Source organism: Cnephaeus nilssonii (assembly GCF_951640355.1).
Source record: "Cnephaeus nilssonii genome assembly, chromosome: 13".
Taxonomy (NCBI): Eukaryota; Metazoa; Chordata; class Mammalia; order Chiroptera; family Vespertilionidae; genus Cnephaeus; species Cnephaeus nilssonii.
In genome coordinates this window covers 21,955,070-21,970,572 of record NC_137084.1, presented here as the reverse complement: position 1 = coordinate 21,970,572, position 15,503 = coordinate 21,955,070, and the positions used below count along the sequence as shown (strand labels likewise).

Genomic DNA, 15,503 nt, shown 5'->3' with positions numbered 1-15,503 from the left:
AGTAACAAAATGAGCATGGGCTTTTAACCAGCAGGGGGTGCCACAGGCTTGTGATTGAGCTCTGACCCTTTGGCGCTGGGACTGAAAGCAGATGTGACAGTTTTACAAGGAAGAGCATTTAGCTTCTACACATGGTAACAGTCCTCTTTGATGAGGGTTATGCTTTTCTTGTGGGAGCTACACATTCTCTTAGGGCCCTTGCAGAGCATGTTCGGGTTTTACAATGGGCGGTCTCCCTCTCCCCCACTAACCTGAGAAAACCAATGGTCGAGTAATTCACCATTTACAGGATTGCAAAAATAAACATGACTTTCAGCCCAGGTTGCTTCAGAAGGACTCTTCTGGCTGTATTTTAATGAAGGGCCCTGCAAATGCTTGTGAGCCACTTCAATAAGAGATGTTTTCAAGTTGTAAATAAGATATAACTGAAGTGTGAAGTATGAAATGCTGTCATTTAATAATTTAAATACTAGCATTGTCAGTGTTTGCATCTACCTTACCTTTAGGGTCTGTGGATTATCAAGATATTTCTAATTTAAGGCATATTTCAAATGAAAGTAAATCCAACGGAACTGGGTTGCAGATGGCATTTTAAAAGACTTTTTCATTATTTTCAGTTACCTTTGAGTGTTTAGGCCTCTACTCTGTCCCACTCTGTGCCCCACACTATCCATCACTCTGTTCTCCGCCCCCCACCCCACACCCCCCAGCCTTCTGTCACAGGCTTCCTTTTCTTTTCTCCCTTGTCAGTTCCTGTGTCTCTCAATTTCTTGTTACTCTGTAATCTCGGCAGGGATGCAGATATAGCTGTGGACTTTCTTGCCTAGCTCTGTTTAGGGTGCCTCTTTCACTCCTGTTAATTTCCATTGAGGTATATTGGGATGTGTTAAATGCCAAAGCACAAAGGAAAGAAGAGAAAGTTGCAATCTTGTCATATATGCCAGTTTCCTCTGCTATTGGTTCTAAACTCTTGACTGAGTAAAATATTTTCTTTGATCAGCAACTATATTTGTAGAATACCTAAGAATTAAGCTTTGTCCTAATTAGAGATAAATAATCGTATCTCTAACTTTATCAGCTCTACATTGTTTTCAAAAGCTCTATATTGACCAGATTTCCAGCCTTGAGCATCAGAAAGGCTGAAAATGATAACACATTTTTCATTTCAATAAAGTTAATACTTCTCACACAGTATAATCAAATCCTTTGAATTACAAGTAATTGCTACTATTTTCTTTAGGAGTATATTAGGCAAAGATGTTAGAATTGTAAAAGTCTGAATTTTTTTTATTGGAACCACAAACATGTTTTGAAAATCTGTATATTGAATTCACAAAACCCTACATATATTTCTGTTCAGTCTCAGCCATTGAGCTTATTTTTTGTTGCCTTGCTATTATATTGGAAAAGCAGGCAATGCTGATCATTGTTAAAATCACAGTGATTTTGTTTTATAGTCATCGCCTTTTTTTGTAAAAGGGAAAGCTATAAAAGATTGAAGACCTAGTCCAGGAGAGAAATGTGTACACCAAGAATGGGAGTGTGTGGTAGGAAAGTATGTGAACGCCTGACTACAAAACCAAATGCACTTTCAAAGGAGTTGCATCTCGAGCTCCATTTTCTCAACTTGGTGACAGATTGCATTTTAGGATTTCAAAGATGAGCATCCCACAGCTTCCAGGAGTAGGGCCTCAGTGCCTTTCATCTCAAGGTAGTTGGTTAAGGCTGGAATGCAGTGACCAAATATAGGTGATATTCTTCACCCATTTATCTTTAAAACTATCATCACCAGGACTTTATAGGATAAGAATTTGTTCAGGAACCTGAGAAGAGGATGAAACAGTTTAGGCTTGTGACTGAGACAAGTGTGCACCAAGGAAGCACACATCCTTGAATGTCACCAGGGGTCTCCCAAAGAGCTATATCGTGTTCCTAATTCAAGTCTCCCCCTGACCCCCCAAGATTAGCTTGCATATTATAGAAGCAAAGAACATTCCATTTCAATGTGCCACAAGCCAACTCGAAAAATTCCTGCAGAGTATTAGCTTCCTATATAAAACTAGAGGCCCTTTGCACGAAGAATCGTGCAATAGACCTTCCTTCACCTGGCTACTGGCACCAGTTTTCCTTCCGCCTTCTTTCAGGGTGGGGACTTGGACCCCAGCGGCAGCAGCGGCAGCATGGGGCGGGAGCTGCCAGGCCCCACACCGCCATCCGCGATTGGGGCGCCGCCACCACCCAGGTCCCTCAGTGATAGGAGGGACCCGGGTGCCGCCGCTGCTCTGACCCGCAAATGCTGAGGGGCGGGACTGGGCGCCGCCGCCGCTCCCACCGTGCCTCCCACCAGCCCCAACGGTCCCCCCTCAGCGGCAGCTGATCTGGCCGTTGAGAGGCCACCCTGAGTCCCGCCCCCCAGCCTCCCGCCGGCCCAATCATGGGCGTAGCGGAGTGATGGTTATTTGCATATTACCCTTTTATTAGGTAGGATAATATAAATGCCATCTTCAATTTAATATGAACCAAAGAGTAAAGTATCCTAATGAGAAATTGGGGGTGGGGGCGGGGGAGATGACAAGTAGATAATTCTAGGAAGACTTTCATATCATGGTAGTTTTAAAATAGTCAGGGAGGTGATGGTAAAAAGAAACCAGCCAAGACTCTTGATTCTTCTCTCTCTAATTAATGAAGGTAGCATTTCCCTTCTTTTCTGGGCCAAACTAATGATCAGATAAGAGTCTTCCAATTTTATGCAACTTTAGTGGATGACCATAAAAGCCAGGTAATAGATCCACCAGGGAGAGGCAAGTCTGAGGGTGCTGAACTCAAGAGGGGGAGGAAGAAGCAAGTTTCTAAACAAAAGCCAAGCAACAGAGCCCCAAACACTGGTGTGCGCTGGGGCGCATAACCCCAATTTGTAAACAACAGGGGTATTCAGTGTCTTTTTATGCAAGACAAAGACCCCAAATAAAGATCCTGAATATGTTGACTCTGCCTGAGAAACATCCCAATGGTCTGGAAAATAAAGGTAAGAGTGTCTCAGAAAAACCATTTGGACTTGCCCACAATGAGCATAGGAGACCAAAGCTGCATGTTAGTCACTCAGGGTCTTGGGCTTGGGAACACTCTAAATCCAGAACATACCCTCCACTGAATATCATGTCACTTATTTTCAAAATGTAAACAAGAGGGCAATCCCAGAGTCCAGTGTAGACAGATTTCCAAATACAAGCACAATGAAGGTTAAGATGCTGTTAAATAAGTGGCCCGGAGTTGATTAACAGAGAGCCAAAGGAATTCAGAAGTCAATCTTAAGACTATCAATCTTTACAGACCAGCAAATGACTGATCTTTTCTAAATAACTTTAAAGATGTAATTATCTAAATTAATGACAAGTAGCTTGGAAGACACTTAGAATCATAAATAAACAGTTGGTAAACTCACTTTTTCCATCATATCACCAGTTTGGTTTGGGCTATTAGACACCAAATCTTTTTGGCTGATACAGATAGAGATCTCTCCAGTGTCTTTACCATTTTCAAATACCTGAAAAAATAAATACATTCAAAAATAAATACATGTACACACACATATGTTCATAGATTCATACATACATATGAACAGTCCTGGCTTTGCACAACAGGGTGTCAAATGAAAGTCATGGGTACAGGAACTGTGTGAAGCAAGGGCCTCCTGTATGCGCACGTGCAGGCAATTGGCAATAAAAACCAACAGGACTAGAATAGTAAAAAGCCCCTCATTTCTTCTTTTGGGTTCAGCATCTTTAAACTGACTAGCACTCCCTACAATCTTAAAATAGAAGGAAATGCAGACATTAAAGGAGGAATCATGCACTACACTGGATGTTTAAGTGTTTCAAGCATCAGAGAAAGGTCAGCTAGACACCAACTGACTAGTTCATTTCATTCTTCTTGAAAAACATAAAGCCACAACGTACATGAGGGACGTCTGATTTATATTTAAAATAGATCAGTGTTCAGTTTATCTACTGACTCATTAACAGGAAATTCAACCTGACAGATTTATTGCATAACAGTACTATGAAAGCCATCCACTTTAAGTGCATATATTCAACAAGTTGTTGAGAACAGACATTATGCAATAGCTGCTAAACAAACAAATACGCTAGCAAACATTCTGGTCTAAAGTATTCCAACAAACCAGTCTCAAAGGAGGGAACTAGAGTGAACACCACCCTCTGACCACATTGAGGGCCCAGGTGGGTGTGCCATTCACCTGGAAAGAAAGGAAGCAGGCCAAGAGAGGCCTGATGAATAATTTAAATCCTTACTTTTTATTTTGCTTTTTTTCTCAAAAGTTATTTTCTTCCCTTTCTGATAGACCTACCACATCAAAGTAGCCATTTTATGTATTTCTAGCACTATTTCCAGAGAAGATGATTTGGGGCAATAACTTATTATAAAGAAAGAAATCTGTTTTACTTTTGAGATAGTTCAAGTGTTATTTAATAGGTCCTAACCAGGTTTGGGAAATACTGTGCTTCAATAGCACTTCCTCAGACTATACACATAAAAGGAGGGGGAGGGGACTGAAAAAATAAAAAAGGAGTAACAGTGTTCAGGAACTGCAGGTCCATCTCTATTCAGAGCTTTTCATCACACTGATGGTCCAGTGGAGGAGGTACAGCTCTCAGCCTTGGTTCGGTGATATTCCACACCCTATAGTGTCTTTTGCTACCAGGGATTATTTAAATCTCTTTTCTAAGTAAAGATACAATTCCAAGCAAGAAACCTCTCTAATTTTGCGAGGAACTTCATAAACCCAACTGTGGCCAGCAAACCAATGGGAAATGAAGTAGAAGGAGAATCTTACTGTCCCAACAATCTCTTCAGGGCCCTAATCTGGAACAAAACTCTTAAATAGAGAAATTGAACAGTGAAGGTCACAATTCTAGCCGCATGCAATTCTGCAAGGTTAGTGTTGACAAAAGCTCAGTTAGACGAACATATTGATGTTCCTTTGTCAAGACTTGCTAGACCTGAAATCAGAGTGCAGCAAATTATATTCTAGAAAATGAGAGTGTGAGTGCCAAGTGGCAAACTGAGAAAGCAAATAGGACTTGGTCAACACCTAGCAGCACCACTAGCTCACTGCTTTCTCCACAACTTCTAATAAGTCCTCCTTTCTATGTCTAGAAAAGTATTCTCAAGAAGAAGAAGAAGAGAAGAAGGAGGAGGAGGAGGAGGGAGGTGTTTCAATGCTTAAGTAAAAGTTTAGGTGTTTGAGTGAAAGAAGGCTATATATCGTTCATATAATATGTGTTTTTTTCTTTATTTCTACAAAAATAAAAATTCCCCAAGCTGAAATCCTATGAGATTCTGCTTTTCTTAAGCCTCAGCTCTGATTCTTAAGGTCTATATTACTATGTCCATTTTTTAAAATCCAAGTACTGAATTTATTTTTTCTTCCTTTGCATGAGAAATATTTTTATTTCTATTGTCCAATGTCGAACAAAGATAGCTCTCTACACAGAGTTACTATGATTGACTAGATATAGGAAAGTAAAAAATAGTCTACACCTTTATTTTCCTGTTGCCTGATCCTTGACTTAAGAAAAACCCGACTGCTATCTTGGCTTCCCAGTGGCTCTCTGCATGGCCTCACCTCCCTACAGTTCTAAAATTAAATTCTCACCCTTGGAATGGGATGATGCACAAAGCCAGCTGAGTCTAGTCTTAGGTCCCAAGGAGGAAGATAATAGAACCTCAATTTTTTTTTAAATGATCAAGATCCTCTTGAAAATGATGGTAGCTAATGACTAAGAAAATAACTATAAATAGAAGTTTACTCCTATGCCCTTAATTAGGCAATGTGCAGAATTTTAAGGAGTGTTTGCCATTAACTACAGTCTTTTTACTCTTATTCCTGTCAATATTAACATTTCCTGAGCAAGATTAAATTGGATTAAGGTCAATATCTCATTTTAATGTTGTTAAGTTATTCGCTCATTCATCAAATGCTTATTGAGTTTATCGCATGTGCCAAGCAGTGCTCAGGAGCTTAAGATAGACCAGTGAGCCCCACCAGCATAGCTCAGTGGTTGAGCGTCAACTCATGAACCAGGAGGTCATGGTTCGATTCCTGGCCAGGGCACATACCTGGGTTGCAAGCTCAATCCTCAATGTGGGGTGTGCAGGAGGCAGCCAATTGATGATTCTCTCTCATCATTGATGTTTCTATCTCTCTCTCCCTTCCTCTCTGAAATCAATAAAAATATATTTAAAAAAAATTAGACCAGTGAACTAAGATTCCCACTCTTGAGGAACAGAACAAGTTAAGTAAATCATACAGTATGGTCAGGGAATGTTCAGGTCTTATGAGGCTTGAAGTTTACACAATTTGGTGGGCTCTCTTCAACAAAAAGAATGCAGAATTAAATATGGAGAATTAGATACAAAACATTCATTTAAAATGAGTAAAGATACCACAATAATTTACACATATTTAAAAGCTCACATATAATAAAAACATTATAAAATTCAGAAAATGTCCCAAAATACTTTTGTTAATAAGCTATCCAATGCACATAATTTGGCTGAATTGTCTTTGATCACCTCTTTATATGGCAATTTTATAATATTTTCTAAAAGGAGAGAAAGAATAGAAAGATAATACCATCTTCCCTCTTGCATGGTTAATCAATAATATTTTTATTATTGATTAGAAAAACTACTCTCAACTTCATAACTTGGTCATTTTATTTTTAAAAATTTTAGGACTATTGGCAAGTTTGGGGAAACCTTAATCAGGTTTTTTTAAAATATGAGCTGTAAAATGTAAAAGAATTTCCTACAACTTAGTTGGCTTTGTTAATTTCACACCGTTTTTCCCCTCCAACACCCACATATTTTGGTGTCAGACACTCTAGTCACAGTGAAAGAGCAACACTCTGGCCAGCAAGCAGTAGCCATCTACCTGGAAGCTCTTCCCACAGCAGATGGCTAGCACTAACTGAGCTGTATGGCGAAGTGACTGCAGACCACTAATAACATTTAGCCACATCCAAACTAAATGTATCCCCAACTCAATTTCCCCTTTGCTAGACTTTGAAAATGCCTGAAGCCATTTCAGCACCACTTGGTGAAAGGGAAAACTTGACAGAGAGGAAGTTGGAGTGGAAACAAACAATGGTCTTAACCAATTATAATAAAAACTAGAGGCCCCTTGCATGAAGATTTGTGCAATAGGCCTTCCTTCCCCTGGCTGCCGGCACTGGTTTTCCTCTGGCACCTGGGACCCAGGCCTTTGCTCTGGCCACAGCAGAGAAGCCAAGCCTCGAGGCTAGGCTTCTCTGCTCTGGCTGCAGCGAGGCTTCAGGCTTCAGGCTTCAGGCTTCAGGCTTCAGGCTTCAGTCTTTGCTCAGGCTGGAGCCTTCAGTCTTCCCTCCACGCTCCGCACCTGTGTATGCAAATTAACCCACCATCTTTGTTGTGTTAATTTGCATACTCACTCCTGATTGGCTGGTGGGCGTTGTGGAGGTATGGTCAATTTGAAAATTTCTCTTTTATTAGTGTAGATGTATTATGTTTGAAATCTTACAGAACCATGCAGCCACGTGTACACATCGCTAGGGCCTCCCCAAGATGTAGAAGGGATCTATACAAGGAAGGGGCCCTGAAGATTATGTTTCACTAGCTTCATGATAAATGCACCTCTGAGGGGACTGGAAGGGAGTAAGTGTTATGTAAAGAAGAAAAATATAGCAGGGCAGGGGATATGAGGTCTGGGATCAGGGAGTGGGATGGGCATGGTGGCCACCAAAGGAAGCAGGTGATCAGAATAGGTCTTTTAGAGAGGGAAGATCTGAGTGAAGGCTTAATGGTGAGAAGGTGAGCTAAGCAGATAGCTGGTAGAGGAGCCCTGCAGGCAGAAGGAGCAGCTAGAGCAAAGAAAACCAAGACAGGGATTTGCCCCCGTGTGCTCCAGGGATCTCTAGGAGACGAGTGTGACAGAGCAGCATGATTGAGAGGGATAATAACATGAGGTCAGAGAATTAAGGGGTTGGCAGCCAAACATGGAATCTTTGGAGGGTTTTGAACAGAGCAGTAACAGGATCCAACTTACACTTTTTAAAGGATCATTGTGGCTGCTGGGTGGAGAGTAGGCTACAGGCAATACAGGTCATATGAAAGGTGGATGATGGTGACTCAAAGTACTATATTTATATGCTACGAATAACAATGGGCATGGTGAGAAATGGCCCATTTCTATTATTCATCCCGGAGCAATTTTACTTGCTTAATTTATTGATTAGCAGGATTGGGAAATCAAATGTGTAGCTAGTCTAATATTTCTGAAACAGGATGTCTGCACCTATGGGTGTAAATAAAATCAAACTAAATAACTGTTCATACTCAGTATTTGTGAAGGCATAAAAATATCAACAAAGTACTGAAATAATTTATGTTATAGAGACAATGACCAAAACTTAACTTGTATGGGAAAAGATGAGCTAAATGGGGAGTTTTGAGCTAATGTGGCTCTTTGACAAGTTTGCTTGGCACCACTTATGAAGTCCATTTAAGGACTTGTATACGGCCTAGTTCAGTGTCATTATCCAGACTTCAATGTTACAAGCCTTGTTAAGAGGTTGCTATGGGGGAACAGCAGGCTCCCAAACTCTCCATAACTGCTGAGCAGACCCCCCTGGAAGCTCTCTGTGCGTGAGTGGAAGGCCAAACACTGAAGCTTCAAAATGCCTCAGGATGCAATGCTGTCAAGAGGCAATAATAGGAAAATGACAGTGCAGTGTGTTGCCAAAAGTTGGGAGGCTGAATAGTAACAGGATTTACTAGTAGAGGTCTGATGAAGGAAAGGAATATAAAATAGCCACACAAAATTATTTGGCATATTCCAGGTGAGTACTAGGTGTACCAGTTAATAATGCAGATTTTTTTCAATAGATGGAGTTATACATATGTTGATATATACTAGTATGCGATTTTATATGTATGCTTGTTGTATTGATATCAAGCTTCAAAACTTCATGTCAAATTTGCTGAAGGTGTTAACATCATAGATATTTTTACACTTAAAAATGTCGAATTTCATGCCAAAAAAACAGCATTTGTGGGAAGTTTTAATTCATTACTTTATTTTGAAGAAAAAGTTATCATATACTTCGGGAAGCTTATGGTGAACATGCTCCATCTCAAGATACTTGTGAATGCTGGTTTAAACGCTTTAAAAGTGATGATTTCAATGTGAAAGACAAAGAACGTCCAGGTCAACCGAAAAAGTTTGAAGACCAACAATTACAAGCATAATTGGATGAAGATGCATGTCAAACTCAAAAACAACTTGCAGAAAGATTAAACGTTGCTCAGCAAACAATTTCTAATAGTTTACAAGCAATGGGAAAGGTTTTAAAGGAAGGAAAATGGATGCCACATCAACTGAACTAAAGACAAATGAAAGACTGAAAAGTCATCAGTAAAATGTCACTTTAACGGCACGAAAGAAAGTCTTTTTTGCATCGAATTGTGACTGGCGATGAAAAGTGGATTAATTTTGAGAATCCCAAATGCACAAAATCATGGGTTGATCCAGGTCAACCATCAACATCGACTGCAAGGCCAAATCGCTTCGAAAAGAAGACAATGCTCTGCGTTTGATGGAATCAGGAAAGTATGGTGTATTATGAGCTTCTAAAACCAGGTGAAACCGTTAATTCTGATCGCTACTGACAACAAATAATCAATTTGAACCACGCTTTGATCATGAAATGGCCAGAATGTGCCAGAAGACATGGCAAAGTAATTTTGCTTCATGATGACTCTCCATCACACACTTCAAAACCAGTTAAAGACACATTAAAAGATCTTGCCTGGGAAGTATTAACCCACCCGCCGTATTCACCAGACCTTGCTCTTTCAGATTACCATTTGTTCCAATTGGCACACGCACTTTCTGAGCAGCACTTCAAAATGTACGAAGTGGAAAATTGGGTCTCTGAATGGTTTGCCTCAAAACAAGAAAAGTTCTATTGGGACGATATCCACAAATTACCTGAAAGATGGGGGAAATGTGTAGCTAGTGATGGACATTACTTTGAATAAAGCACTTTTGATGTTTCTCTTGAAATTATCGTGTTTTCTTTGATTACAAAATCCACCATTATTAACCGGTACACCTAGTATAATTAACTATGTTGAAATAAGGATAACTTATACTTTGTCTTGGATTAGGTTCCCCAGGAAACAGACTCTGAGGCCAAGATTTACCTCTGAAGTTTGCTGGGGAGTGTTCTCAAGAGCAACACTGGTTAGGAAGTGAGGGAAGCAGGACTGGGCAGGGGGAGGTGAACTGTTATGCAGTTGCAACAGAGGCCTCTGGTGGGAGCTCTAGAGCTGGGATGGCCCTTCAGAGTTCTTCAGAATTGAGGCCAGGGAACCATGCCTTTGCACTGGATGCCAACCAAATGCTGGATGAAAGTTGCCCCCAGAATGAGGCCTAATCTTGGAAGAAGCAGCTCCTTTACATGGAAGGCAATTGTCTAAGAAGTATGTAGCGGTGGCAACTGGAGGGTGGGCATCTCAGTCCTGAAGAGGGTATCCTGACGGTGTGGCATGGCATCCACTCACACATGCTTGGTTATTGAGAGTGGAGGATGCTCTGTCACAGGCATTCACTCAATACTCAAAGCAACCAGATTTTCCAGGTGAGTCCCTGGAAGGTTAAGTGACTTTAGAGAGATCTACTCATAAGGGGCAGGGAGGTCTTTAAAAATAAAATTCTACGATTTTTTTCCAGCTTTATTGAGTTACAGTTGATATATTACATTGTGTAAGTTTATATTGAAATACTTATATTTTGCAAAATGATTACCAGTTTTAGCTAATACCTCCATCATGTCACCTAATGACCTTTTTTTCCTATGGTGAGAACATTTAAGATCTACTCTTTTGTCTTGGCTGGTGGGGCTCAGTTAATTGAGAGTCATCCCATTCACCAAGGGGTCACAGTTCGATTCCCAGTCAGGGCACATACCCAGGTTGTGGGTTCAATTTCCAATGGGGGTGCATATGTGAGGCAACCAACCGATGTTTCTCTCTCACATTGATGCTTTTCTCTCTCTCACTCTCTCTCGTCCTCTTTCTAAAAATCAATAAAATCATTTTTTTAAAAAATCTACTCTTTCAACAACTTCCAAGAATATAATTCAGTATTGCTGATCATAATCACAATGCTATGCATTAGATCTCAGAATTTATTCATTTTCTAACTAGAAGTTTGTACCCTTTGGTCAACATCTCCCCATTTCCTCTACCCCTAGTTCCTGGTACCCACCATTCTACCCTGTTTCTATAAGTTTGTGTGTTTTTTAACCAAAGTCAAATAACATGAAAGTTAAATTATTTTTGTGATGTAAGAAGCTAGTTAGTCATATTTATGGCTAATTTTTAAAATATCTTCATCCAATCAGAATTAAAATTTACCTTTGGAGATAGAAAATAAACTCTAACTGAACTAACATTATATGAACATAATATCTAATAATAGACAAATATGCAAATTGACCATACCTCTGACACACCCACAAGCCACGCCCACCATCCAATCAGAGCGAGTATGCAAATTAACCCAAACCAAGATGGCTACAGCCACAGAGAGCAAGGTTTCCCAGGTAACAGTGGAAGCCAAGCTTTCTGCCAGCCGTTGCAGGCCTAAGCCTCCACTCAAGCTACAAAGTTTCAATTATAGAAGGTAAACAAATTCAAACAAATGGCGGCAGAATGGAGCTTGAGAGAGCAGGCCAGGGTTGCCGCCGGCAACAGGGGAAGCAAAGCTTTCCACACACCCTGGCCGGGCCCACCCGCTTAAGGCAACAAAGTTTCAATTATAACCCCAACACAAATGGCTGCGGGCCTCGGAGGGAGCCCCAGGCTTGGCTCTGCTCCAGGCTACAAAGTTTCAATTGTAGAAGGAAAATAAATTCCAGATACCAGGGCCTCCGCTTGCATTGCCAGGGGGCGTGGCACGCCTGCAAACCACCACAGTCCCCTCGCTCAGGCCCTCCCACGCCCCAAGGGAACCCCCACCTGATCAGGGCCACCCTTCAGGGCAAACCAGATGGCCCCCACCCCTGTATCAGGCCTCTATCCTATCTAATAAAAGAGTACTATGCAGATTGATCATCACTGCAACACACAATATAGCTGCCCCCATGTGGTCAAAGATCCTGCCCCCATGTGGACACAAGATGGCCACCACAAGATGGCCAGCAGGAGAGGGCAGTTGGGAGGCACCCGGCCTGCAAGGGAGGGCAGTTGGAGGTGATCAAGCCTGCAGGGGAGGGCAGTTAGGGGTAACCAGGCCGGCAGAGGAGGGAAGTTGGGGGCAAACAGCCTGGCAGCAGAGTGGTTAGGGGGTGATCAGGCTGGCAGGCAGAAGCGGTTAGGGGCAATCAGGAAGGCAGGCAGGCAAGCAGTTGGGAGCCAGCAGTCCTGGATTGTGAGAGGGATGTCCGACTGCCCGTTTAGGCCCGATCCCAGGATCGGGCCTAAACGGGCAGTCGGACATCCCTTGAGGGGTCCCAGATTGGAGAGGGTACAGGCTGGGCTGAGGGACAACCCCCCTCCATGCACGAATTTCATGCACCGGGCCTCTAGTTAGTCAAATAAATGTACTGTTAGTTTTTCATTTTTACAGACTTGCAAGATAGTTTTTAGAATATTCTCATTTTCTATATTTTCTCAAATGGATAATATATTATAAATCAAACAACAAACATGTCTAACTTTAATATTTAGATAAGGTGATAATAACAAAGCAAATATTAAAATTATAGGGTTCAGGCAATAAAAATTTAATAATGAATTAGTATATTTATAATATAAAGAAAATGTGTTTTAATGACCAACAGAGATGTCTTTGAATATTATCTAACAGGGAAGGAGCCAGTATCCATATTTTGTCTCAGGAAATAAAAATGCATTTAAGTGAAAACAAATTATATAATTGTTAAATTTCATCAATCTAAAAGATACCTGGATAGGAAATCAAATAACATTTTTTTAAAGTCTAGATAAGGTATACTTAAGACAATAATTTATTTTAAGAGACATTTTGAATTTCCTCTGTAAGTTGTGGCAGAGTCCACCATTTAGATGTATAGTGGGTGACTGTCCATGGGGTAGGATTTTAGGGGTGAGCCAGAAGACTGGCCCCACATACCTCTCCTACCAACTTACCAATACTTGAAATTGCAGTTAGAGATTCACTGCTCTGTCATAATTGAAACCCCACAGAACAAATGATATTTAGCTTTATTGGTTATTGATCCTTTGAGGCTGTGATGTTCAATCTTGGCTCTCTGGATTCCCTCAGAGGGCCTGCGGTAGGCAGGGCTGGTGGGTAGGGGGTGACAGTGGGGGTGTTGGTCCCAAGCAGGAGATCAAACCTGATGAATGAGTCTGTGGGGGCAGCCACCTTCCTGTCTTCAAATAGGGTAGATCCTACTTTCATAGTAGATTCTAAGAAAAAACTTTGATCTAAGAAAATAATATTTTTTAACTGTCTTAACTTGAAAGAAAGTGTGGCATGCCTATTTCCTAAGAGAAAGTGTGTGTGTGTGTGTGTGTGTGTGTGTGTGTGTGTGTGTGTATGTGTGTGTTTTGAGGGGGGGGGTGTGGGTGTAGAAGTGAGCACCTGGGATAGCTGACAGCGTGGATTGGGGATTGGAGGCTGAGAATGGGGAGGCCTGTGAGATGGCCCTCACTGGCTTCAGTTACCCTGGGACTGGGCCTGTGTTCCTTTCCTTTAAGCATGTAAAATCATAGTCATCGTTTTGTTATAATTTTTTAAAGTGCTTCTCCCTTATCCCATTGTCTGTGTCTACTAACAGTAAAAAATTCAAAGCAAGGTGAATGGTTCTGCAAAAATATTCTCTTTGTATCTAATTATAATTCTCACTAAATTCAATATATGAAAATGTTCAAAATTATCTAGAAGATGGTGACAAAGTAAAGGTACTGGTATGTCATGTCCTAAGCTAAGTAATTTCAATATTTCAAGGAAAAATGGAACAAGTATCTCATTTTGTTTAAATTAATTTAGTGCCTAAAATTATATGTAATTGGAATTAAAATACCAGCTATATTAATATTAGTCTTATGTGTAGCTGAATATAATATGATGTATTATACCAGAACATGGTAAATGAAAATCTTTGAAAGTGCCTGGACTTAGTATATTTTTTTCTCATAGGAAGTAAGGGCTTTTTTGATGAGAAAAATATACTCATAATCCCCAAATTATATTTTACTAGAGAAAATGAACATTACAGGATTACATGTGAACCAAATTATCAGACTTCCCCAAATTCTCAGCCTCATCTTTAAATAGAGTATATGTTTTTAATGCTATTCAGTTTCTTGTTAAAATATAACAAATATACTTGTAAACATCCTTTTCCCCCTAATATAAATGAGTACTCTGGGTAACCAAAACCTACACAAAAGCTTACTGCCTATGGCAATGTTTTTTCTTTAAGAAATAGTCGATTTTTATCATAAAAAATTATCAAAACTATAGTTAGAATCTTAAGTAGGGATAAATGCATCACTTCGTTTGCACTGACTAGAAAATCTGCATTCATTTCTATGTTCAGATGGACTGATGCTTGCTAATATTCATGGTGAGCAAGGCTAACATAGACGTCAGTGGGTAATCCCAGGGACATGAGCATATGCAGGAATCTCAGCAACTTGAGCATCTCCAACACTCTGTGAAAAAGCTAATTGAGAGGTAAAAACAAATTACCTGCTATGGAGAAGGACAATCTCCCCGAGAGAGTGTGTTCCTGCAGCAGCAAGGTTCAGTGGTTGCGTTTAGTCTGGGTAACTGCTGGGACAGTAATCCAGCTCTGGCCCGTGGACCTTCCCCACTGACTGCCCACCTGGCAATTCTCTGGGCACCTCTAGACTGTCAGGACTGCCGGGGGAAAGCCTGTTTCCTTATAACCACCTTGCGTGCGTGAGCTGATGCCCCCAACCAATTGCTCTTCCCTGATTTTGATACAGATGCAGTTTTTCCCTGATTGTATCTTCCTGCACACGGAGCTTTACACCTGGCTGCTGATGCCTGTCAGGAAATAGGCTGGGTGAATACACTGGTATTTCCACCCAGCCCCCCACCCCCCCCCCCCCGAGTTGGCACTAGGGGGAGAAAAAAAAAAAAGAAAGGCAGGATGGAAGCAACCTCTGGAAAGAAAGGTAGCTGAGAGGTTTCAGTGCTAACTGCTAACACCTATCCCATGAGGTGTTAGAAGAAGGCATTTCAAGTTTCTTTGCCTTTAAAATGAACAATCCAACATTTACCCACTATGGTAAAATCTACATATGAAAATCAATTCTCTCCTTCACATTTTGCCAAACATTTAATGGAAGTTCTTGAAATCACAACAACATCCCAATTTTTCTACGCTAGCCACATTCCTTTGAAAATGAATGTAAAGTTGACG

General features: G+C 40.8%; 1 protein-coding gene across 1 annotated transcript in view; it reads right to left on the bottom strand.

The window, feature by feature from the left end:
- DCDC1 (doublecortin domain containing 1) overlaps positions 1–15,503 on the bottom strand; it is a gene marked incomplete at its 3' end in the record, with an annotated part of 318,067 nt that overhangs the window by 154,400 nt on the left and 148,164 nt on the right. Inside the window, exon 11 of the mRNA XM_079788060.1 lies at positions 3,443–3,544. Within this exon, the coding sequence (XP_079644186.1) occupies positions 3,443–3,544 (102 nt within the window). The remainder of the gene's footprint in view (positions 1–3,442; positions 3,545–15,503) is intronic.